Source organism: Chlamydotis macqueenii, chromosome 24, assembly GCF_036417535.1.
Source record: "Chlamydotis macqueenii isolate bChlMac1 chromosome 24, bChlMac1.mat, whole genome shotgun sequence".
Classification (NCBI taxonomy): domain Eukaryota; kingdom Metazoa; phylum Chordata; class Aves; order Otidiformes; family Otididae; genus Chlamydotis; species Chlamydotis macqueenii.
The window spans coordinates 366,105-388,459 of record NC_141579.1 but is presented as its reverse complement, the minus strand read 5'-3'; the positions used below and the strand labels follow the sequence as shown (position 1 = coordinate 388,459).

The 22,355-nt window shown below is 62.0% G+C and overlaps 2 protein-coding genes across 15 annotated transcripts; one reads left to right on the top strand and one right to left on the bottom strand.

Moving 5' to 3' along the window:
* The first annotated feature begins 1,742 nt into the window (after positions 1-1,742).
* Positions 1,743-14,520, top strand: ROBO3 (roundabout guidance receptor 3). 8 transcript variants are annotated; one of them, XM_086766036.1, is made up of 27 exons: positions 1,743-2,094; positions 4,399-4,719; positions 5,975-6,132; positions 6,224-6,344; positions 6,434-6,572; positions 7,476-7,603; positions 7,693-7,817; positions 8,482-8,653; positions 8,758-8,969; positions 9,730-9,811; positions 9,896-10,064; positions 10,141-10,307; positions 10,691-10,812; positions 10,896-11,115; positions 11,197-11,309; positions 11,396-11,567; positions 11,692-11,877; positions 11,959-11,982; positions 12,052-12,085; positions 12,167-12,270; positions 12,353-12,562; positions 12,641-12,818; positions 12,889-13,056; positions 13,749-13,858; positions 13,936-14,007; positions 14,083-14,190; positions 14,272-14,520. In XM_086766036.1, exons 1-27 carry the CDS (start codon positions 1,959-1,961, stop codon positions 14,481-14,483), a joined length of 3,963 nt encoding a protein of 1,320 aa, XP_086622162.1. In that variant the 5' UTR covers positions 1,743-1,958; the 3' UTR covers positions 14,484-14,520. The 8 variants fall into 8 exon arrangements, with proteins under 8 accessions (XP_086622162.1, XP_086622160.1, XP_086622159.1 ...); XM_086766034.1 differs by having other exon boundaries at positions 6,224-6,572; positions 7,704-7,817; positions 12,659-12,818; XM_086766033.1 differs by having other exon boundaries at positions 6,224-6,572; positions 7,704-7,817; positions 13,752-13,858.
* A 20-nt stretch (positions 14,521-14,540) lies between these two features.
* On the bottom strand, positions 14,541-22,105 carry ROBO4 (roundabout guidance receptor 4). Of its 7 annotated transcripts, none has more exons than XM_086766045.1 (19): positions 22,031-22,105; positions 21,874-21,918; positions 21,499-21,777; positions 21,283-21,421; positions 21,076-21,203; positions 20,070-20,182; positions 19,717-19,942; positions 19,512-19,633; positions 18,867-19,038; positions 18,636-18,786; positions 18,409-18,539; positions 17,789-17,965; positions 17,417-17,711; positions 16,658-17,323; positions 16,451-16,588; positions 16,211-16,360; positions 15,824-16,131; positions 15,587-15,734; positions 14,541-15,490 (listed from the first exon to the last, which is right to left on the bottom strand). In XM_086766045.1, exons 1-19 carry the CDS (start codon positions 22,092-22,094, stop codon positions 15,397-15,399), a joined length of 3,546 nt encoding a protein of 1,181 aa, XP_086622171.1. In that variant the 5' UTR covers positions 22,095-22,105; the 3' UTR covers positions 14,541-15,396. The 7 variants fall into 7 exon arrangements, with proteins under 7 accessions (XP_086622171.1, XP_086622167.1, XP_086622168.1 ...); XM_086766041.1 differs by having other exon boundaries at positions 15,587-15,709; XM_086766042.1 differs by having other exon boundaries at positions 15,587-15,706.
* Between the last annotated feature and the right edge of the window lie 250 nt (positions 22,106-22,355).

Here is a 22,355-nt window from a genome sequence, read left to right as displayed (position 1 = left end):
TCCAGCCCCACCCCTCCGTGCCGCAGCCCCTATAAATATTCAAAAAGCCGCATTTTCCCCCAAACCATGGGCTCGTGGTGGGGGGCTCCCGGGGGGTATGGTAATAACGGGGGTGGCGAGGGATTTCCCCACCAGCGCAGCGGCGCGGAGCGGGGAGCCTCGGCCGCTCCGTTTGCCCGGACAAACATCTCGGCGTTCCTTGCTACCACCGCCTCTTCCGTCCCTCAGTTTCCCCATCCCGCTGCTGCCTGGCCGTGTGGGATTTTGGGGAGAAACAGGGAGAAGGAAGGAGAAAAAGAAAAATAAGGAGAGAAAGAATAGTGAGAAAAATCAAAATAAGGAGAAAAAGAAAAGAAGGAGAAAAAGAAAAAGAAGGGGAAAATAAAAATAAGAAGAAAAAGAAAAGAAGGAGAAAAAAAGGAGAAAAATAAAAATAAGAAGAAAACTAAAAATAAGGAGAAAAAGAAAAATAAGGAGAAAGCAAAAATAAGGAGAAAGATAAAAATAAATCAAAAAAGAAAAATAAGGAGAAAAGCCTGACAAAAGAAATAAAAATAAGGAGAAAAAGAGAAAGAAGGTGAAAAAGAAAAATAAGGAGAAAAAAAAAGTAAGAAGAAAAAGAAAAATAAGGAGAAAAAAGAAGAAGAAGGGAATCTGAGCAAAGCCTTCCCCCAGCTAGAAAATTTCAGAGGGCGATTTTAGGCGGCAGTGGGTGGAGGTTTGGGCAAATCCTGCGCAAACAGCCGCTAATCGCCGAATAAAAGGGCAATTAAACGCAATAAATCTGCTCGTGAGGAGGTGATGCCCCCCCTCCGCTCGCTGTTTGCCCAGCTGATTAACAGGGATAAATTTGGCGGGGGGCGGGGGGATTATCCACAGGGAGGAGGCGATTCCTTTGTCTCTGTTCCCCAGCCCAAGCCGCAGCCTTGGGCCTGGGAGCGGGATTCATCCCTGGAGCTCCGCTCGAAATTCCCAAATTCTCCTTCAAAAAACTGCACCTCTCCCAGAAAACTGCGAGCTCCCCAGATGTGCGCCCAGATGTGTGCTCGTCCACCTCCTCCTTGCGCCTCTGGATGTGTGCAGCCACAAACCACTCACATCTCCAGATGTGCGCCCAGGTGTGCATCCACTTACTTCCTATTTGCACCCCTAGATGTGCACAACCACAAACAGCCCAGCTCTCCAGATGTGAATCCAGATGTGCGCTCACCTACTTCCTGCTTGTGCCCCAGATGTGCAAAATTGAAACCACACGTCTCCAGACTTTCTGCTTGCCATTCCAGATGTGCAGAACTGCAAACTGCCTGGGTCTCCAGATGTGCACCCAGATGTGTGATTGCCCACCACCTACTTGCACTTCGAGATGTGCAGAACTGCAAACCATCCAGGTGTCCAGATGTGCACCTATCTGCGTCCTACATGCAACTCCAGACGTGCACAACCACGAACCACCTAACTCTCCAGATGTGCGCCCAGATGTGCTCTTGCCTCCTTCCTCCAGGTACCCCCAGATGTGCAAAATCGAACCCACCCAGGTCTCCGGCTGCGCCCCCAGCTGTGCGCTCGCCTATGTCCCATTTTCCAGATACGCACGACCTCAAACCGCCCGCGTCTCCAGATGTGTGCCCAGATGCTGCCCCCCCACTTCCCCCGGGCTGGCCCCGCCCCCGCTCCCCGCCGGACTTAGGGGTGGGGTTGGTGGGGGGGCGGTGCCGCGGGCTGAGCCGAGCCCAGCCGCGCTCAGTCCCAGCCCAGCCGCGCTCAGCCGCGCTGTCCCGGGCTGGTGCGGGGCCGAGCCGGGCTCAGCCGCGCCGAGAGCTGCGCCGGGCCACGCTGCGCCTGGGCAAACCGAGCTAAACTGAGTTTAGCTAAACCGAACCTGACTAAACCGAGCCTAGCTAAATCGAGTTTAGCCAAGCCGAGCTTAGTTAAGCCGAGCCCAGCCAAGCCGGACCGAGATGCTGCGGTACCTGCTGAAGACGCTGCTGCAGATGAACCTGTTTGCCGATTCGCTGGGGGCCGAGGGCTCCAACTCTTCCCAGCTCCTGCTCGGCATCAACCGGACCATCGCTGCCTCCCAGCTCCCCGGCAATGGTACGTGGGTCCGTGTCCCCGTGTCCCTCATGTCCCCGACATTGGGAACAGCCCGGGGCCCCCGAACTAGGAGTCCCCAGATAAGCCCCGTGATCCCACTCCAGGGCCGGCTCTGTGTCCCCACACCAACCCCCAGACCGTGAACTGGGGACTCAGCCAGTGTCCCCGTATTGTCCCCGTGTTCCCAGACCAACTCTCAGAGCCAAACTGGGAGAGACTCTGTGTCCCCAAACCAGCCCCATCTCCCCAGACTGACCCTGTGTCCCCAGACCAGTCCAGTATCCCCCAGCCGATCCCTGGACTCTGAACTGGAACCGACCCAGTGTCCTCAAACCTTTCTCAAGTCCCCAAACCGACCCCACATCCCCAAACTGACCCTGTGTCCCCAAACCAGACCCACATCCCCAAACTGACCCCTTGTCCCCAAATTGACCCCATGTCCCTATACCAGCCGCACATCCTCAAACCTTCCCCGTGTCCCCAGACCAGCCCCGTGTCCCCAGACCAGCCCAGTGTCCCCAAACCTTCCCCGTGTCCCCAAACCTTCCCCGTGTCCCCAGACCAGCCCAGTGTCCCTGAGCTGGGCCGGAGCAGGGGGCAGAGGGGGGCAGCCTGGGCCAGCTGTGGGTAGTGGGGGGGTGACGGAGAGGGTCTCCACCTGAATTTGAAGCCCTTTTTCAGCTTTTCCACTCTTTTTTCGCCTCCACTTCCCGCTCCAGTCGGCTCTGGGTGGCCAATGGGGGGGGGCTGTTCCCCCAGCCCCCCGCGGGACCCTCCCCCCTGGGCTCAGGAGGGGGCCTGGCCTGACCCCCAGCTCATCCCAATTAGCCACCGGGCCCAGCTGCAGCCCCCTCAGCCCCCCACCCCACCACTGCCCCATGGGGTACCCGCTATCCCCCGCAGCATCCTTTCCCCGTCCCCATGGCAGCCTGCATCCCATCCCCATGGCAACCCAGCCCGGGGTGGCCCACATCGCAGCCCCCCTAATGCACACATGTGCATGGACACGCATGGGTGCATGTGCCGACGCAGATGCCAACACACGTGCAAAAGCGTGTCTGTGTGTGTGTGCACCTCCACATGTGTGCAGCCACGTGCGTACACTGGCGTGTGTGAAGATGCGCCGCCGCACGAGTGGACATGTGTGGGTGTGCACGCCTATGTGCATGCATGTGTACCTGTAAAGCCTGAGCGTGCACACCCCAGTGTGAACGCGCACAGGTGCGCACATGCCAGTTTATGTGCGTGCTTGGGTAAGCGCGTGCATGCACACCCCTGCATGAGTGCACGTGTGCGTGCATGCATCCGGGCGTGTGTACATACGTGCATGGACTTACATGTGCCTGCTTGTCTGTAAGCACACGTGTGTGCACAAACGCTTGTATATCCCTGTGCCTGCATGTGTGCTCGAGCCTGTGTACGTGCAAGCTGCATGCGTGTGCATGCACATGTGTGTCCGGGCGTGCTGTTGTGTGCGCACGCAGCTGGGCCCCGGGCCAGCAGTGACACTGGGCGGCTGCCGCCTGAATTGCGGTGCCAGCCGCGGGTAGCACTGGGGACACGGGTGGGCCGCGCCTTCTGGACCCAGCCGGTTAGACCCCAGCGTTAATGAGCATTAATTAGCCCAGCATTAACGAGCATTCATTAATTCCCATTAATTCCAGGGATTTTCCTGGAACAGCCCCACAACTCAATATGTTGGGGTTTTTTTAACTTAAAATTAAGCATTTTCTTCAACCTGGAGTTCCCAGCTTCACTACAAAAAAATCATCATTCGCAGCTGATGAAGAAAAAAACCCTTTTTTGGGAGAATTCAGCCCCAACCTCATTTCCTCAGGGATGCCCAGTTGGAAATCGGGCAGAAAAGGGGCGTTGCTGGGAGTGGACCTGCTTTATCTCCCTTGTGCCCACCCCTGGGGGTCTGAGTTCCAACACCCTCCCGGTCTTGCTCCCACCCCACCAGCACCTACCTTGGGTTGGGGGGAGGAGGGTACACTGGGCTGAGACCTGGCTGCACTTCATTTCACCTCCCGCTTGTGTCACCTGCTGGAGAGGGGAAGAGCAGGCTGAGACCTGGTCGCACTTCATTTCATCTCCCAGTCGCTTCAGTTCCCAGGTGAGGATACACTGGGCTGAGACCTGGCCGTGCTTCATCTCACCTCCTACTCACAGAGCAAAGCAGATAACAGCGCCGGCAAAGCGCCGTGCAGGCCGATGGAGGCTGCACAGCCCCTCCAAACCACCCTCCCCGGAAGGGCGGGGGGATATGTGGGGAGCATCCCCCCCTCAATTTTTTCCCCGCAGGGTCCCACCCACAGCTGGAGGACGTGGCGCCCCGCATCGTGGAGCACCCCGCCGACCTCCTGGTCTCCAAGGGTGAGCCGGCCACCTTGAGCTGCAAAGCCGAGGGTCGCCCACCGCCCGCCGTGGAGTGGTACAAAGATGGGGAGCGGGTGGAGACGGACCGAGAGGACCCTCGCTCCCACCGCACCCTCCTCCCGGGGGGGTCCCTCTTCTTCCTCCGCACTGGCCGCCGAGGGAAGCCCGATGAGGGGGTCTACGTTTGCGTGGCCAGGAATTATCTGGGGGAGGCCACCAGCAGGAACGCGTCCTTGGAGGTGGCCGGTGAGACCCCTCGGTGGGAGGACGGGGGGGGATGGGGAGTGGGGGTGATTTTGGAGGGGTCAGTGTCACTGGTGACCCCGGTGCGGTGGCCGGGGCGCGACGAGGGGCTGTCAAACACCCGGGGCTGGCGCAGCAAGGAGAAAAGGGGCGGGGCGGGGAGGGGGGAAAGAGATGAAAATAGATGGAAAGAAGTGAAAGAAATGAAAAGGAGTGAAAATAGATTAAAAGGAGTTAAAATAAGTGAAATGAAATGAAAATAAATAAAAATAAATGAAAATGAATGAAAAAAGTGGAAAGACATGAAAAGAAGTGAAAATAAAAGAAGTGAAAAGTGGAAAAATTGAAAAGAAAAGAAAATAGATGAAAAGGAGTGAAAAGAAATGAAAAGAAGAAGTGAAAATAAGTTAAAATAATGGAAAATAAGGGAAATAAGGGAAAAGAAATGAAAACAAGTTAAAATAAGGGAAAACAAGGGAAAACAAGAGAAAGAGTGAAAATAAGTAAAATAAGTGAAAAGAAGTGAAAATAGACTAAAAGAAGTGAAAAGAAGTGAGAAGAGATTAAAAGAAGTGAAAAGTGAAAATAGATGATAAGGGGTGAAAAGAAATGAAAGATGAAATGAAAATAAGTTAAAATAATTGAAAATCAGTGCAAATAAGGGAAAGTAAATTAGAAAAAAGAAAACAAATGAAAAGATGTTAAAAGAATTGAAAATAAGTGAAAACAAGGGAAAGGAAATGGAAAATGGATGTAAGTGAAAATAATTGGAAATTAAGGAAAATAAGTGAAAATAAATGAAGTGAAAAAAATGAAAAGAAGAAATGAAAATAAATGAAAAGATGTTAAAATAAGTGAAAATATATAAAATTAAAATAAATAAAAATAAATGTAAATAAATTGAAATAAGTTAAAATAAATGAAAATAAGTGTATTGAAAGGCAAGAAAATAAGGGAAAACAAATGAAAACAATTTGAAAGAAATTAAAATATTTGAAAAGACATTTTAAAAATTGTAAATAAACTAAGAAAATTGACAATAATTGAAAATAATTGAAAATAAGTGAAAATAATTGTAAATAATTGAAAAGAAATGAAAATAAATGACATAAGGTCCCTGGTGCCCCCCCAGCTCCGGCCCCCGCTGCCCCCAGCCCAGGCTCAGGCTCAGACCCAGGGCCGGGATGAGGCCCAAGCAAGGGGGTGCCGGGGCGGGGGGGGGGCTGAGGCAGAGCTGCTGTCCCCCATCCCCCCCCAGTGCTGCGGGACGATTTCCGGCAGCCCCCCGGGGATGTGGCGGTGGCGGCGGGTGAACCGGCCGTCCTGGAGTGCGTGCCCCCGCGGGGCCACCCCGAACCCAGCGTCACCTGGAAGAAGAACGGTGCTTGGCTCAGCGACGAGGACGAGCGCCTGACGGTGAGCGACGGGGGGATGTCCCCCCCGAAAAACCCCAAAACACCAAGCCAGGGGTGTGAGTCCCCCCCGGTTGAACCACGCTGCCCGACAGATCCGTGGCGGGAAGCTGATGTTGGCCAACACCCGCAAGAGCGATGCCGGTGTCTACATCTGCGTGGCCGCCAACGTGGCGGGGGAGAGGGCCAGCGAGCCAGCCCAGCTCGTCGTCTTTGGTGCGTGGGGACGGGCCCATCACTTTTGGGGCGCTGGGGACAAGCAGGGGGTTAGGCCCACCCCGGTGGGACTGACGGTCGCCCCGCAGAACGGCCGGCATTCAGCAAGAGGCCGCTCAGCCAAGCAGTGCTGGTGGCAGGGACGGCGGAGTTTCCCTGCGAGGCGGTGGGGGACCCGCGGCCGGCGGCTCGTTGGCGCAAGGAGGAGGGCGAGCTGCCGCCGGGAAGGTAAGCGGTGGTGGGCGAGGGGGTGCCGGCGCCGTGGGGTGCCGGGCTCGGCGTGCGTGTCTGGTGGTGAAGCCAGGTGGTGTGGCTGTGGGCCGGCACGCTGCGCTCGGAGCCTCCGGCAGCCCTGCTGCTGCCCTCAGCCTCGTCGCAGCTAGCATTGCCGTGGCATCGAGTATTCCCATCACATCCTGCATCGTTATCACATCCCGCATCCCCGTTATATGCTGCGTCCTTATCGTAGCCCACGTACCCATCGCATCCCATGCCCTGACTGCGTCCTGATTGCATTCCCGTCGCGCCCCACATCTCCATTGCATCCTCCCGTTTCCGTTGCATCCCAGATCCCCATTGTACCCACACCCCCATCGCATCCCGCATCTCCACTGCATCCTGACTGCATCCCATATCCCCATTGCATCCCAAATCCCCATCGCATCCCCCATTCCCATCGCATCCCACGTCCTCATTGCATTCCACATCCCCAGTTCATCCTATGTCCCCATCACATCCCAAATCCCCATCACACCCCGCATCCCCATTGCATCCCAAATCCCCATCACATCCCACATTTCCATCGCATCCCCATCACATCCCACATCCTGCATTCCCGCTGCATCCCACATCCCAATTGTATCCTGCATCCTCATCATATTTCACATTCCTACTGCATCCCAAATCCCCATCTCATCCCGCATTCGCATCACATCCTGCATCCCCGTTGCCTCCCAAATCCCCGTTGCATTCCACATCCCCATCATATTCCCATCACATTCCACATCCTCATCCCATCCCAAATCCCCACCACAGCTCACATCCCACCGCACCTCGTATCCTCACCTCCCCCCGGCCCCTCGCGGCTCCCCGCTGGCGCCGCGGCCTCGCGGGGTTCCCCCGTTCCCCCAGGTGGGAGGTGCTCCCGGACAACACCCTGCGGATCCGCTGGCTGCGCCCGGAGGACGAGGGCACCTACACCTGCGTGGCCACCAGCAGCGTGGGCCGAGCGGAGGCATCGGGCAGCCTCACCGTGCACAGTAAGGGGGCGGGGGTCTCTGAGGGAGCACCCATGGGTGCTGGCAAAGCGGCCGGGCGAGCCCCCTTCTCTCTCCCCACGCTGCGGCAGTGCCCCCCCAGCTCGTCACTGGGCCCCGCAACCAGACTGTCACCCCCGGCCAGAACGTCACCTTCCAGTGCCAGAGCAAGGGCAACCCGCCGCCCGCCGTCTTTTGGCAGAAGGAGGGCAGCCAGGTCTGTCCCTGTCCCCGACCCCAGCCCTGTCCCTGTCCCCATCGCTGTCTCCATCCCCATTCCTGTCCCTGTCCACGTTCCCATCCCTTTCCCCATCCCATTCCACCCCATCCCATCCTCATCCCATCTCATCCTCATCCTTTTCCCCATTCCCGTCCCCATTCCCATACCATCCTTGTTCCCATTCGCTTCCCTTCCTATCCCATGCCATCCCATCCCATCCCAATTCCCGTTCCATTCCCTCTCAGTCCATCCCATCCCATTCCTATCCCCATCCTCACTCCATCCCCGTCCCATCTTATCCCATCCCCATCCTCATCCCATCCCTGTCCTTGTCCCCATTTCCATCCCCATCCCCATCCCCATCCCCATCCCCATCTTCATCGCATCTCCATCCCATCCCATCTCCATTCTATTTCATCCCCATTCCCATCTCCATTCCCACTCCATCCTTGTCCTCATCCTTATCCCCATCCCACTCTCATCCCTATCCCTATCCCATCCCATCTCATCTCCATGCCATCCCAGTCCTTGTCCCCATTCCCATCCAGTCCCAACCCATCGCAATCCCAATCCCAATTCCAATGCTAATCCCAATCCCCATCCCCCTCCATCCCCTGCACCCTCCTCCACCACTCAGTAGCCCCCCTCCCTTTCCCCGCAGACCCTGCTGTTCCCGGGCCAGCCCCCGCACCCTACCGCCCGCCTGTCCGTCAGCCCTGCCGGCGCCATCACCATCGCCGACGTGCGGCCCGCCGATGCTGGTCACTACCTGTGCCAGGCCATCAGCGTGGCCGGCAGCATCTTGGCCAAGGCGCGGTTGGAGGTGGAAGAGGGTAAGTCCTGTGCTGGCAGAGAACGGGCGCATTTGGTGCATGAGTGGCATCCACCGAGGAGTTAGGGGGTGCAAGCGCTGAATTTTCCCTCCCCTTCACCGTAGCACCAGCTGAGCACCCACCGCTGGTAATCCACCGGGGTCCCGCTAACCGGACAGTGCTGCCAGCGGGGGCCACAGTGCGGCTGCCGTGCCGGCTGGGGGACGGTGACCCCTCGGTCAGCGTGGGGTGGCTGAAGGATGGCAGCGCCCTGCCGGGCGCCCAGCCTCGTGCCAGCCTGCTGGAGAACGGCACCCTGCAGATCACTGACCTCCGGGTGAGCCGCCCGCCGCGGGGGCTCAGGGCACCCAGCGCTGGGGGCACCTGCGGGGTGGCAACGTGGAGGTGGGAGGGGGTGGCGGGTGCCATGGTGGCGGGTATGCAGGTTCCTGGATGCTCAGAGTGATGGGTGCTCAGGGTGGTTCATGCAATGGGTGGTGGGTACAATGGGTGGTGGTCGTGAGGGCTGGTGGATGCTCAGGACGGTTGGTGTTTGGGGTGATGTGTGCATGAGCTGGTGGATGCAAGGGTCGGTGGATGCTCAGGGAGATGGGTTGCAAGGGCTGGTGGGTGCTCGGGGTGGTGGGTGCTATGGGTGGTGGGTGCTCAGGGATGTGGGTGCAAGGGTTGGTGGATACAAGGGGTGGTGGGTGCAAAGGGAGATGGCTGCCCAAGCTGGTGGGTGCTGAGAGTGATGGGTGCGTAGGGTGGTGGGTGCTCAAGGTGACAGATGCTCAGGGCGGTGGGTGCGATGTGTGGTGGATGCTCAGTGGTGGGTGCTCAGAGCAGTGGTGGTCAGGGTGGTGGGCACAAGGAATGGTGGATGCGATGGGTGGTGGGTGCTCAAGGTGGTGGGTGCTTGTGGTGGTGGGTTCAAGAACTGGTGGGTTCAAGGGCTGGTGGGTGGTCAAGGTGATGGGTGCTCGGGGTGGTAGGTTCAAGGGTTGGTGGGTGCTCAGGGTGGTGAGTGCTCAGGGTGGTGGGTGCTGAGGTGCTGGGTGCTCAGGGCGAAGGGGCAGGAGCTCTTCCCCTCACAGGTGACGGACTCCGGGCACTACGAGTGTGTGGCCACCAGCTCGGTGGGCGAGACGCGCTGGGACATCTCCCTGGAGGTGCAAGGTGGGGCATAGGGACATCACTGCACCAGAGACACCGCGGTGCTGGGAACACCACCACCCCGTATCTCCATGTGGCTCCCCACAGGTGACGAATCCAGCCTCTCCCCGCTGTCCCCTGAGCCCGGTGCCCTCCCTGGGCCACCCTCCACCCCCTTGGTCACCAACATCACCAAAAGCAGCGTCACCCTGAGCTGGCAAAGGAACCAGGAGAGTGGTGCCGCCAATGTCACCTCCTATGTTGTGGAGGCTTTCAGGTAGCATATGAGTGTCCTCTCCGGGTGCAGGGGTGACAAGGTGACCCAGTGCCAGGTCACCCCTGTCCCCCGGCAGCCAGGCGGCAGGTGGCCCGTGGCAGACAGTGGCGACCAACGTGGAGGGTGAGGCCCACACGGTGAGCGGCCTCGTCCCCGACACCATCTACCTCTTCTTGGTGCGGGCGGTCAACGCCTATGGGCTCAGCAGCCCCAGCGGCATCTCGGAGCCTGTACGCACCCAAGGTGAGACCAGCGGTGATGCCGGTAGAGGTGTCCATGCACCCACCGCCCTTGGACGCATCTCTGCTTGGTGTCACCAATAGAGGTGTCCGTGCACCCACCATCTGCAGTGGGTAACACCAACAGAGGTGCCTATGTGCCCACCACCCTTGGGTGCATCCCCACTTGGTGACATCAGTAGAAGTTCTAATGGACCCATCACCATTGGGAGCATCTCCACTTGGGGACACCCATGGAGGTGCCCGTGCACCCACCACCCTTGGATGCATCTCTGATTGGTGACACCAATGGAGGTTCCAATGGATCCACCACCCTTGGGTGCATCACCACCCAATGATGCCATCAGAGGTGCCCAGGGACCCAGCACCCTCTCCTGTTTTTGGCAGACGCTGCCCCCACGCAGCAGGGGCTGGACCTTGAGCGGGTGCAGCGGGAGCTGGCACAGGTGGCCGTGCACCTGCAGGAACCCGTGGTGCTGCCGCAGGGCACCGTCCGCCTCTCCTGGACCGTGAGTGCCATGCCGCGCCACCAGTACAGGGCTCCCGGTGCCACGCGTCCCCCATCCATCCCATCCTCCCCTTGGGTCCCCAGGTGGAGCGCCAAGTACCCTTCCTTCAGGGCTACCGGGTGCTGTACCGGCGGCGTGGTGGGCACTGGGAGGAGGCGCGGGCGGCGTGGGCTCCGGGGCAGCGGGAGGCCCTGCTCACCGAGCTTCGCCGTGGCCAGGACTATGAGGTCAAGGTCCAACCTTACTTCCATCACCTCCATGGCCCCGACAGCGCCATGCGTGCCCTGCGCACCCCTGAGGCGGGTGAGTGCGAGGATGGAGGGGATGGTGGGGGCCCCCAGGGACCCCCTGGAGGTGACACCCGCCCTGCCTACCCCCCGGTAGCCCCCAGCGCCCCACCACGAGCCGTCAGTGTGGCTGGTAACGGCACCAGCGTCCGCATCTCGTGGCAGCCGCCGCCGCTGGCCGAGCAGAACGGCGTCATCCGCGATTACCGGGTGAGGGTGGGCGGCGGCGATGTGGTGGGTCCCCTCCGTCCCCCTCGGCAGCGTCGTGGTGAACCCAGCCTGGGTGTCCCCTCCAGATCTGGTGCCTGGGCAACGAGAGCCGCTTCCACATCAATCAGAGCGTGGAGGGGACAGTGCTGGCCACGGTGCTTCAGGGTCTAGTCCCCGGTGTCCCCTACCACGCTGAGGTTGCCGCCGCTACCGGCGCTGGCGTGGGTGCCCGCAGTACCCCTGTTCCCATCCGCATTGGTGAGTCCCTCGTCGCCACCACCACACCCATGGGCGGGCGGGTGGCGGGGTCACCCCACTGCTGGGAACGGCTTCTTGGCACCCCCCCGGTGTGTCCCCTCCTTTTTCCCTGTGTCGCTTGCAGCTCCTCCGGCGGAGCGGGACGCAAGGCCGGCGAGCGGGAGCAGCATGACGGAGCGTTTGGCCGAGGTGGCCAGGCGCCCGGCCTTCATCGCCGGTGTTGGCGGCGCTTGCTGGGTCATCCTCGCCACCTTCGCCGCTTGGCTCTACGGCCGCCGTCGGAAGAAGAAGGAGCTGACCCACTTCACCGGTACGGGTGGATGCCACCCCTGGGACCCTACCCCACCCCAGCACCCGCCAACCCCCAGCCACCCACCGCCTCTCTTTACAGCGTCCTTCGCCTACACGCCCACCGGTAAGCCGACAGGTGCCGCGGGGACCCGACGCAGCCCCACGCTGCCCTCACTCCCGCCTCTTTCCACAGCAGCCTTCCCCAGTTCGGTGCGCGGCAGCCCCAGGTAACCCCCCGTGTAGCCCCCCGCCCTCCCCAGAACCCCCAGTGCTGACCGCCAGCGTTCCTTCACCCCGTCTCCTTGCAGGGTAGCCGCGGGTGGTGGTTACCCGTGGCTGGCGGACACGTGGCGTGGCAGCAGTGCGGCCACTGCTGCTGGCTGCCTGGGGACCACTGAGAGATACTACAACGGTGAGGGGTCATAATGGGGATGGGTGGCTTGGGTTGGAGCGGGGTCACGATCAGCACTGATGGTGCCAGTCACCTTCTGCAGACGCCGGCATCACGCATTACATCGCGCAGACGGAACAACTGGGGGCCCGGGCTGGCGACGGGCCGGTGTACAGCGCCATCGCGGCCGGCGACGAGGAGCTACGCAGCTTCCACCGCCCATTCTCGCAGCACGAGAGCCCCTGTGCTGGCGGGGGTCCCCACCTGACGGACGCCCTGGCCTCACAAGCGCCCCGGGGGTGGGCTGAGCACGGTAGGGCGATGGGATGGGTGAGGGGGACCCCCCGGGTGCTGGCGGCGTGGTCTCCTCCCTGCAGCTCCCCCGCCCCAGTGTCCTTCCTCACCGCAGGGGCCAAAGGGAAGAAGCTGGGGCAAGCGGTGAAACCGCCCACGGTGAGCTGGACGGAGCTGCTGCCCCCACCGCCCTCAGCCAGCGAGCTCAGCCAGTGCACGCAGGAGGAGGAGGAGGAGGAGGAAGAGGAGGACCAAGAGGAAGAGGCAGCTGGAGGGTGAGCGTGAGGGGCCAGGGCACTGGGGCCTGCTGGTCCCGGTGCCCACTCTGTGGCCCCCACTCTGTAGGTTGGGGATGGAGGAGTGGTACCCCGGTGAGGAGGTCCCTCGTGCCACCGCTGCATCCTCGCCCGCTGCCTCCTCTGGCTGCCGGTCCACCGCCACGCTGACCCCATCGCCCCATGCCGTTGAGGACATCCCCCGCCTCCGTGACTTCGATAGCCCCCGCCTGCCCCGGTAGGAGATGGGCCTCACTTGGTCCGACCATGCGGTTGGAGTCTGGATACCGCATCAGGGTCTGGATGTCCCATTGGGGTCCAGATGTCCCACCATGGTCTGGGCCTCCCATCGCAATCCAATCATGTTAGGACTATCCGGCCTTGCTGTGCCGTCATGGTTCAGCTATATCATTGGGGTCCAGGTGTCTCATAGGGATCTGGATGTCCCATTGGGGTCCAGACGTCCCACCATGGCCCAGATGTCCCATCTCAATCAAGCCATGTTGTCACCACCTGGCCCTGCCATGCCATCGGGGTCTGGATGTCCCATTGGGATCTGGATGTCCCTTCACGATCCAGCCATGCTGTCACAATCATGGTCCAGCTGTGCCATCAAGTTCCGGATGTCCCATTGGGGTCCAGATGTCCCACCATGGTCCAAATGTCCCATCAAGATCCAGCCATGTTGTCGTGATCGTGGTCCAGATGTGCTGTCGGGATCTGGATGTCCCGTTGGGGTCTGGCTGTCCCGTTGGGATCCAGATGTCCCATTGGGTTCCAGATGTCCCACCATGGCCCAGATGTCCCATCACAATCAAGCCATGTTGTCACCATCTGGCCCTGCCGTGCCATTGGGGTCTGGATGTCCCATTGGGTGCTTCCATTCTGCTCCCCCCACCTTGGCTTCACTCCACACCCCCTCTTTGCCAGGAGACCCCACCATGGCACCAGCACCCCTCCATGGGCACCCAGCCCCCCCACACTGTGTCCAGATGCTGGTGAGGGCCACCCACCTCGAGCCCGTCGCCCCCCTGGCACAGGTGAGCCCTGGGGAGCCATTTTGTGCCAGAAGGGGGCCCAGGGGCTGGGGAGGGGCTGACACTGCCATCGTGCCCAGGGAAAACCCGTGGGGAGACCCCAAAAAGTCGCCTGAAGCCCAACCTCTACCGCCGGGAAAAGCAACCGGCAGGTGAGCGGAGGGGAAAAAAGGGAGGGGTCGGGGGGGGCCCGGGGGGGAATCAACCTTCTCCCTTCTCTGCTGCAGACCTGCCGCCCCCGCCACTGCCACCGCCCAGCGAGACCCCTGGCCCCTCGCCCGAGCAGGAGCTGAGCGGGGCCGAGCGCAAGGCCGCCCACCGCCTGCCCCGCAGTGGTAAGCCCGAGCCCCGGCCTGGCGCGAAAGGCGTCGAGGGGACGTCACCGCGGAGGGCCAAGCTCGTCCCTTCCCTTGCAGACAAGGTCCCCCACAGCAAACCCTCTGGCCTGCCCCAGGGCCAGGCACCCGGCACCTGCTCCACCACGGGCAGCGTCTCGTCCCGCGGATCCACCGGCTCCCGTGGCCATGGCTCGGGGCGCAGCCGGATGCCGAGGGACCGTGGCGAAGGGACCGGCCATCGCCGCCGCCCGGGTCCTCCGTTTCCCTGCCCGTCGCAGGAGAAGCGATGAAGAGGAGGGCGAGCAGGGATGGGGACACAAGAATGGGGACATGGAGGGGACGGGGGAGGCGGGGGGATGCTCTTTAATTTCGGAGTGGCACCAGGTAAACGGGGTTGCACAGAGCCAGCAGCTGGTGGGTGGCAGTGCGAGGGGGAGAGAACGCTCGGGGTGGGACGAGGACAGTCAGGAGGGACGAGGACGCTCGGGAGCGATGACGATGCTCAGGAAGGGATGAGGACCATGGGGACAAGGACAGCTGGGAGGGATGAGGACATTGGGGAGGGATGAGGGAGCTCAAGGAGGGACGAAGACCCGTGGGGACAAGGAAAATTGGGAGGGATGAGGATCCTGGGGATGGACGAGGGCACAGTGAGGGGGCACAAGCATGTCTGGGAAGGGATGGGGACACTTGGGAGGGACAAGGATACTTGAGAGGGCCAAGGATGGCCAAGGCAGGACAAGGATGCAGACGGGTAGGAGGGATGAGGACAGTGAGGAGGAACCAGACAGTCAGCGGGGTTTAGGATGTTTGGGGGAACAATGATGCTGAGGAGGGACAGGGACACTTGGGATGGGCAGCGGTGCTCGGGCTGGAGGAGGATGGTTTGGGGAGGAGGATGACACTGGAGAAGGATGAGGACACTTGGGGAGGATGAGGACACTTGGAGGGGATGAGGGCGCTTGGGGATGGATGAGGAATTTGGCGAGGGGTGAGGACACCGAGGAGGGACGGGAACAGTGGGGAAGGCTGAGGACACTTGGGGAGCACAAGGACACTGGAGAATGAGGGACCCATGGATGGACCACCATGGTGCCACCCACCCTCTGTGGGTGGCTTTTGCTAGCGAAGAGCCCCTTTTGGGGAACCACTTAATAAAGGTGGATTTTAGCTGAGCTGAGCGGACTCTGTCTGTGTTGTGTCCTACGCTCTGGGGACTGCCACGCTCCTGTCCCTCCTGTCACCAGCTCGCCCCCCACCCTGGCCCAGGGGCTGCTGCTCCCTGGCCCGCGGCCACCTGGAAAGAAAAGGGGACATTTGCCAGCACCCCACAACGAGTAGCACCCCGCACTGAGCCCGCTGCCTGTCACCCTGGTGTTGGGGCGCTGCTCACCCGTGGCTGCCTCTGTCCCGACTCTCTGTGGGACACCCAGCGCCATCCCCCAGTCCCAGGTGGGGATGGGGACCCCGGGTGAGAAGATCCCATCCAGGGGTGATGGTGGTGATGAGGGACCTGCTGGGGAGAAGGCAGGAGACGATTGCTTCACCATGGTGTCATGATGGGGCCACCTCCCCCGAGAAGGTGATGACGATTGGGGTAAAAGAGGGGGCCCAGGGGCCCTTCGCTCACCCCCGTACATCCCATCGGTGTCCTCGAGGCTGAAGCAGAGGCCATCGACGGCCACTGCCAGCGCCCGGGCGAAGCTGGCATCCAGGAGGAAGGAGCCATCACAGGAGCTCACCAAGCTGCAGCGGGCGCTGGTGAAGTTGTCCTCTGAGACAGACCCCCAGCCATTCAGCAGCGACCCCTCTGGTGAGCCCCTCGTCACTGGCCGCTCTTCCTCCTCCTCCTCGCCCAGCTCAGAGGCTGGTGGCCCACAGATGTAGCCGTAGGTGTGCAGTGGCGAGAAGGACCGTGGCGTGGTTGGCGCCAGTGGGCTGCAGGGGATGTGTCAGGGGTGCCGCTGGGGCCAGGACAAGCTGGCACCATGGTGGCGTGCTCGGGGACGGAGCGTACCTGGGGCAGATGGTGGCCTGGTCCATCTCCATGTCCTCGGCCACCTGCTGCGGCGTGAGGACCCCGTCACTGAACACTGGCGAGAGGCGGCCAGGGAGCGGGGACCCGTCCCTGGGGTGCCTCGTGGTTGGAGATGTGTCCCTGGGGTACCTGGTGGCCAGGAACATGTGTCTTGGGTGTCCGGTCACCAGTGATGGGTCCCTGGGGTGCCTGGTGGCCAGGGACATGTCCTTGGGGTACCTGCTGCCCAAGAACGTGTCCTTGAGGTGACCAGGGGCTGGAGACATTTCAGGGTGCTTGGTGACCAGGGATGTGTCCCTTGGGTGCCTGCTGACCGGTAACATGTCACCAGGGTACCTGCTGGACAGAAATATGTCCCTTGGGTGGCTGGTCACCAATGATGTGTCCCTGGGGTGCCTGGTGGCCAAGGACATGTCCTTGGGGTACCTTGTGGCCAAGAATGTGTCCTTGAGGTGACCGGGGGCTGGAGACATCTCCTCAGGGTGCCTGGTGACCGGTGACGGGTGCCTGGTGGCCAGGGATGTGTCCTTGTGGTACCTGGTGGCCAGGAATTTGTCCCTGCAGTGTCCAGTGGCTGAGGACTTTTCTTTGGGGAGCCCAGTGACTGGGGATGTGTCCCTTGGGTGCCTGCTGGCTGGGGATGTGTCCTCGGGGTGCCTGGTGGCCGGTGACCTGTCCCTGCAGCACTTGGTCACTGGTGACAGGTCCCTGGGTTGCCTGGTGCCTGGGGATGTGTCCTTGGGGTACCTGCTGCCCAGGACCTGGTCCCTGCAGTGCCTGGCGACTGGGGACATCTCCTCGGGGTGCCTGGCGAGGGGGGACACGTCCCTGGGAAGCCTGGTGACTGGTGACACATCCCTGGAGTGCCCAGTGGCCAGGAACGTGTCCTTGGGGTGCTCCGTGACCAAGGACACATCCCTAGGATGCCTGGCGACCGGTGACATGTCCCTGGGGTTCCCAGTGGCCGAGGATGTGTCCCTGGGGTGCTGGGTGGCTGGACACATGTCCCTGGGGATCCCAGTGAGTGGGGACACGTCCTTGGGGGGCCTGGCGACTGGGGACACGTCCCTGGGGTGTGCAGCAGCCGGAGACCTGCGGGTGGAAGGGATGCGGTGGCTTTCGCAGGGCAAGGCCGGGGTGAGGAGCACCCGTCTGCATCCCCAGGGTGGGGACACCCAGACTCACCGGGTCACCGGCGGGTGCCAGGCGCGGGGCGGCCTCGGGGGTGTCACTGGTGAGCTGGTGACACCAGGGGCCAGCGAGGCACTGCCCCGCCGTGCTCTCGGGGAGCTGAAGATTGGCAGCTGCCGCAGGGCTCCCCCAGCCAGCGCAGCAGTGGCGGTGTCACCGTTGCGTCCCCTCTGCTGAGGCCACCCGGCCACCAGCCCCAAATCCGTGCCCCACTCGCCTCCATGCCTGGTGACAGGGACGTGGCTGGGGCCACCCGTGAGCAGTGGGGTGCTGTGCACCTGGTGCAGCTCTGCGCGGGGCAGGGGGACACAGAGCCATGAGCCACCCCCCAGTGTCCCCGCATCCCCACTGTCCCCCCGTACCCACCTCTCTTGCGGACATGGTCCCAGGGCGCAGGGTTCGGGGTGCCGGGGGTGGTGCGCGCTGCGGGTTGCCCCCCGTCACAGTGCCCCGTGTCCCCGGGGGACACTGGGTGCCCCCCACGGAGGCTGCTGCGGTTGGGGGGCGTGGGGGGGCCAAGACTTGGAGGCTCCAAGGAGAGGGCTGGGGGGCAAGAGAGCGCATGGCAGCCGTGGGCGCGGAGCTGGGCTTCCCCTGTCCCCTCCTTCCCCGCTCTGCCTGTCCCCAGGCCCCTGCCGCCTGCAGAGAGGGTCCTGTGGCGATGCGGGGGGCACCCAGGTGGGGGTCCTACAGCATTGGCACCCCAGGCACAGGGTGGGGGTCTCGGGCACCCTTTGCTGGTCCCATAGCACTCTGCCAGGGTCCTAGGCGCCGGGCGGGGGTCCCATGGCACTGGGTGAGTGGTCCCAGGGGTCTGGGTGAGGGTCCCGTGTCTCTGGGTGAGGGTCCCAGCCCTGGGGTTCACTGCAGGGGAGTGGGGGTCCCATGGCTCGGGCAGGGGGTCCCGTGGCACTGGGTGGGGGTCCCAGGGCACCCTGAGGGGGACTTCTGTGGCACCAAGTGGGGGTCCCAGCCCTGGGGCTCACTGGAGGGGTGCGGGTCCCTGCCGTTGCTGCCCAGGAGCCGGCTGCTGAGGCTGCTGCTGCTGCTGAGGTTTTGGGGGGCGCAGCCGGGTTCCCAGGGGCCCCCGAGCCACGGCGAGTCACCAGCCACCAGCCTGCGGGGTGAAGGGTGCCATCAGGTGTTCCATCCCCACCACAGCCGAGACTGCCCACGGCCCCTGCCCCACAGCCCCTGCCCCACGGCCGCTCACCTGCGGCGAGCCATGGTCTCCTGGCTGGTGCGACGCTGGCAGAGGAGGAGGAGGAGGGCGAGCAAGGCCACCCAGAGCAGTGAGCCCACGGCTGTAATGACTGCAGGCTGCCGCAGCACCCGCACCACCCCGCTGCTCTCCGCCGTCAGCCCTGCAAGGGTCCCACCAGTGTCACCCCTGTGCCACCACCGTGCCCCCCCCCCGCACCCTGCCTCGCTCCCTGTCTTGTACCCGGGACGCTGCAGGTGGCGTTGCTGGGGACCCCCAGCCCCGCGCTGTTGAAAGCCGCCACCTGGACACAGAACTCGGCCCCGGGACCTGGGAGGAGGGTTTCCAGGCGGTGGGTGCCTCCATCCACCGTCCTGTTGGTGGGACGCTGCCAGCCCTCACCCGTCAACCAGACCTGTCAGGCACCAAGAGCATGGGGCCCCTTAGATGAATCCTTTTGATGGACCCCCGTTGACGGATCCCAGCAGGACTGACGCCTTTTGGATGGGCCCCCTTAGACGAGTCCCCGCTGATGGATCTACCCTGGATGGACCCCTTTGCATGGACCCCCTTGGATGGATGCCCCTTGGATTGCCCCCCTTGGATGGATGGCCTTAGATGAGTTCCCTTGCTTGAACCTCTTGATGGACTTCCATGGGTTAGATCCTTTTGCATGATCCCCTTCCTTAGACTGACCCCTTGGATGGATCTCCTGGGATGGACATCCACCTTGTTTGGCCCCTCTTGGATGAACCCCTTGCACGTATCTCTTTTGGATGGACCGCTTGGATGCCCCCCCCACCTTTGGATGGATCCCCCTTAGACAGACCCCTCGAATCCTCCTTGTCCAGAAGCCCCCCAACCCCCTCCTGCCTTGTTGTCCCAAACCTTGTAGCCCCGAATGATGCCATTGTGGGCCTCAGGAGGAGGTGGCTCCCAGCTCACGACCACGGTGCCATTCCCCGTCTCAGTCTGGTCCATGGTGACATGCTGGGGTGCTGCGCTCGGCACTGCCGGGACAGCCATGCTGAGACCCCCAGGACCCCCACACGACCCTCTGGGCATCTCTGGGGGCACCTCACGCCCAGCACACCTTCCTCCGGAATCCAGAGGTGCCTTGTGTTGCTGTCCAAGCCCTGGGTCCCTCCAGCGTAGGGTCGGACCTTGAACTCGTACTTGTAGCCTCTGTGCAGTGCCGGGATGGTGGTGCTGAGCTCCCTTCCTGCGTCGTGCTGGACCCAGGAGGTGCTGGCAGGGAGGAGGCGACGGTACAGCACCATGTAGCCCTCGGGCGCTGGCGCCGGCACCGACGTCAGCATCTACAGGGAACAGGGAGGGTTATGAGGTGCGGTGGGACACAGGGAATGTGGGAATGGAGCGCCAGCCTCATCCCTGTGTCCCATCCCAGCCCTCTGGTGGGGATGTCCCGGGATCAATCCCACCAACCCGCCAGCGGAGCCAGACTGTGGCAGCGGGCAGCACAGTGCTGTTCTCCAAGTGCAGCCGCATGGCCAGCAGGTCCCACGGCGCAGGCTCCCGCCGGCCTGTTGGCAGCTGGTCTGTGGGGCAGAGGGAGGCTAACGGCAGCGCTGGGCAGGAGCACCCCGGCACCTGCCCAGGCATCCACCTCAGATACCTATGCCTGGAGACCCTGATGTCTCCTTGGATGGGCCCATTCAAATGGACCTCTTGGAGGGACCCCTCTGGGATGAACCCCCTTGGACTGACACCCTTTGGATCTGTCTTGGATAGACCCCCTTCGATGGACCCCATGATAGACCCATATTGATGCGTCCCTCTTACATGGACCTTTTGGATGGATACCTCCTGTTCAATCCCCCTTTAATAGACGCCCTTAAATAGATGCCCTTGGAGGAACCTGCTTTGGAGGCATCCCCTTTAGATAGACTCTCCTGAATGGATCCCCTTGGGTCTACACCCTTGGATGGACCCCCCACCCGAACGTATCCCTTTGGGAGGAACCCCTTAGACAGACATGTTTGGATGGATCTTGTTGGAGGGATGCCTTCAGATGAACCTCCTGAGACAACTCCTCCTTTGGAAGCGCCCCCTTTGCTGGACCCTCCTTGAACAGACCTCCTTAGATGATTCAGTTGGATGGACCTTTTTTTGATGAATCTCCCCTTGGATAGACCATCTTTGGTTAGATGCCCTTGGATGGACCCCCATGGATGGACTCCCCATGGATGACCTCCTTGGATGGACTTGCCTTGGATAAAGTCCCCACAGATGACCCCCCAGATGAACCCCATGGATGATCTCCTTGGATGGATTCCCATGGATGAATCCCCCTCCCTTGGATAAACTCCCCATGGATGACCTCCTTGAATGACCTCCTTGGATGAACCCCATTAGATGGCTCCCCTTGCATGGACACCCAGATGGCCCTGCATGCCCATGGGCGTGGAGCCCCAGAGGTCCCACTGCTGACCCTGCACGCGGAGGTGGGCTGTGGCGGCGGCGGTGCCCAGCTGGCTCTGTGCCGTGCACACGTAGGTGCCAGAGTCGGCAGGCGTCACAGCGTAGAGGCGCAACGTGTGCTCCTGGTCCACCTCGTGCCTGCGGGTCACCAGTTCTCTGTCAGCCCCACCGCCGCCCCACCCTGGGGGTGGGACACCCTCACCCTGCCACCACCTACCTCCCCCAGGGCAGGTCCCCACGCTCTTTGTGCCACTGCACCCGCGGCGGCGGGTCACCTTGGGCGCTGCAGCCCAGCTCCACGGTGCTGCCAGCCACCGCCACAGCATCACTCGGGCGCCGTGCGATGGTCGGCTTCTCTGGGGGGGGACATGGAGGACGTGGCACCAAGGCTGGGCACGACGTGTCCACCACCCGTGGGAGACCCTTGGCTTACCCAGGACGGAGACACGGGCACCTCGGCTCTCCCTCTCGCCTGCCGCATTGGCCGCCACGCAGACGTAGAGCCCGGAGTCGCTCCGTCGCGCTGCTGCCACATGCAGCCTCCCACTGGTGACCGCGTATCGGTCGCTGCTCAGGTCCAGGCTCACCCCGTCCTTCTTCCAGGTGACGCGGGGTTCGGGGTGTCCGGAGGGGGGGACGCAATCCAACTCCAACGCTTGCCCCACCGTGGCCACCAAATCGCCCGGCTGCAGGCGGAAATTGTCCCGCAGCGCTGTGGTAGGGAGGGGACACTACGGGTGGGAGGGGGAACGACAGGAATTTTTAGGGTCTCCCCCCACCTGGCGTCATCCCCACGGGGTGTTCTTACCGGCTGCGGTTTGGGGTGCTGCGGCCACGCCGGGGGGGTGGCAGCCTGCGGGGTGACATGGAGGCTGGTGGGTCCACCGAGTGGGCGTGGTCTCAGCCCTGGCAGGTGGGGGGGCACAGTTAAGGGTGTTTTGGACCCCCCCGGGGGCCACACTCACCTCCCTGGCGCAGTGCGGAGAGGCAGAGCCCCAAGCCCAGCGCCACCACCAAGCTGCCCGCCATGCTGGCCCCAGCCAGCCTTCCCGCTTCCTCCCTAAATCCCGATCCCTCCCTGCCAGCACCGGGGCCGGATCTGGCTCCGGATGGGGGGGGACAATAGCCGGACGCAGGGGCCGGGAAGTGACGGTGAGGGATGGACACGCAAACAGCTCAGCCAAGCTGCAGCGGTGGGAGAGCCCTGGCACGGTGGCACCAGCAGCACCTCCAGGCAGCGGGGTTGAGGACGCCAGCAGTCTCAGCTGGGGACACCATCAGTAGGGACCA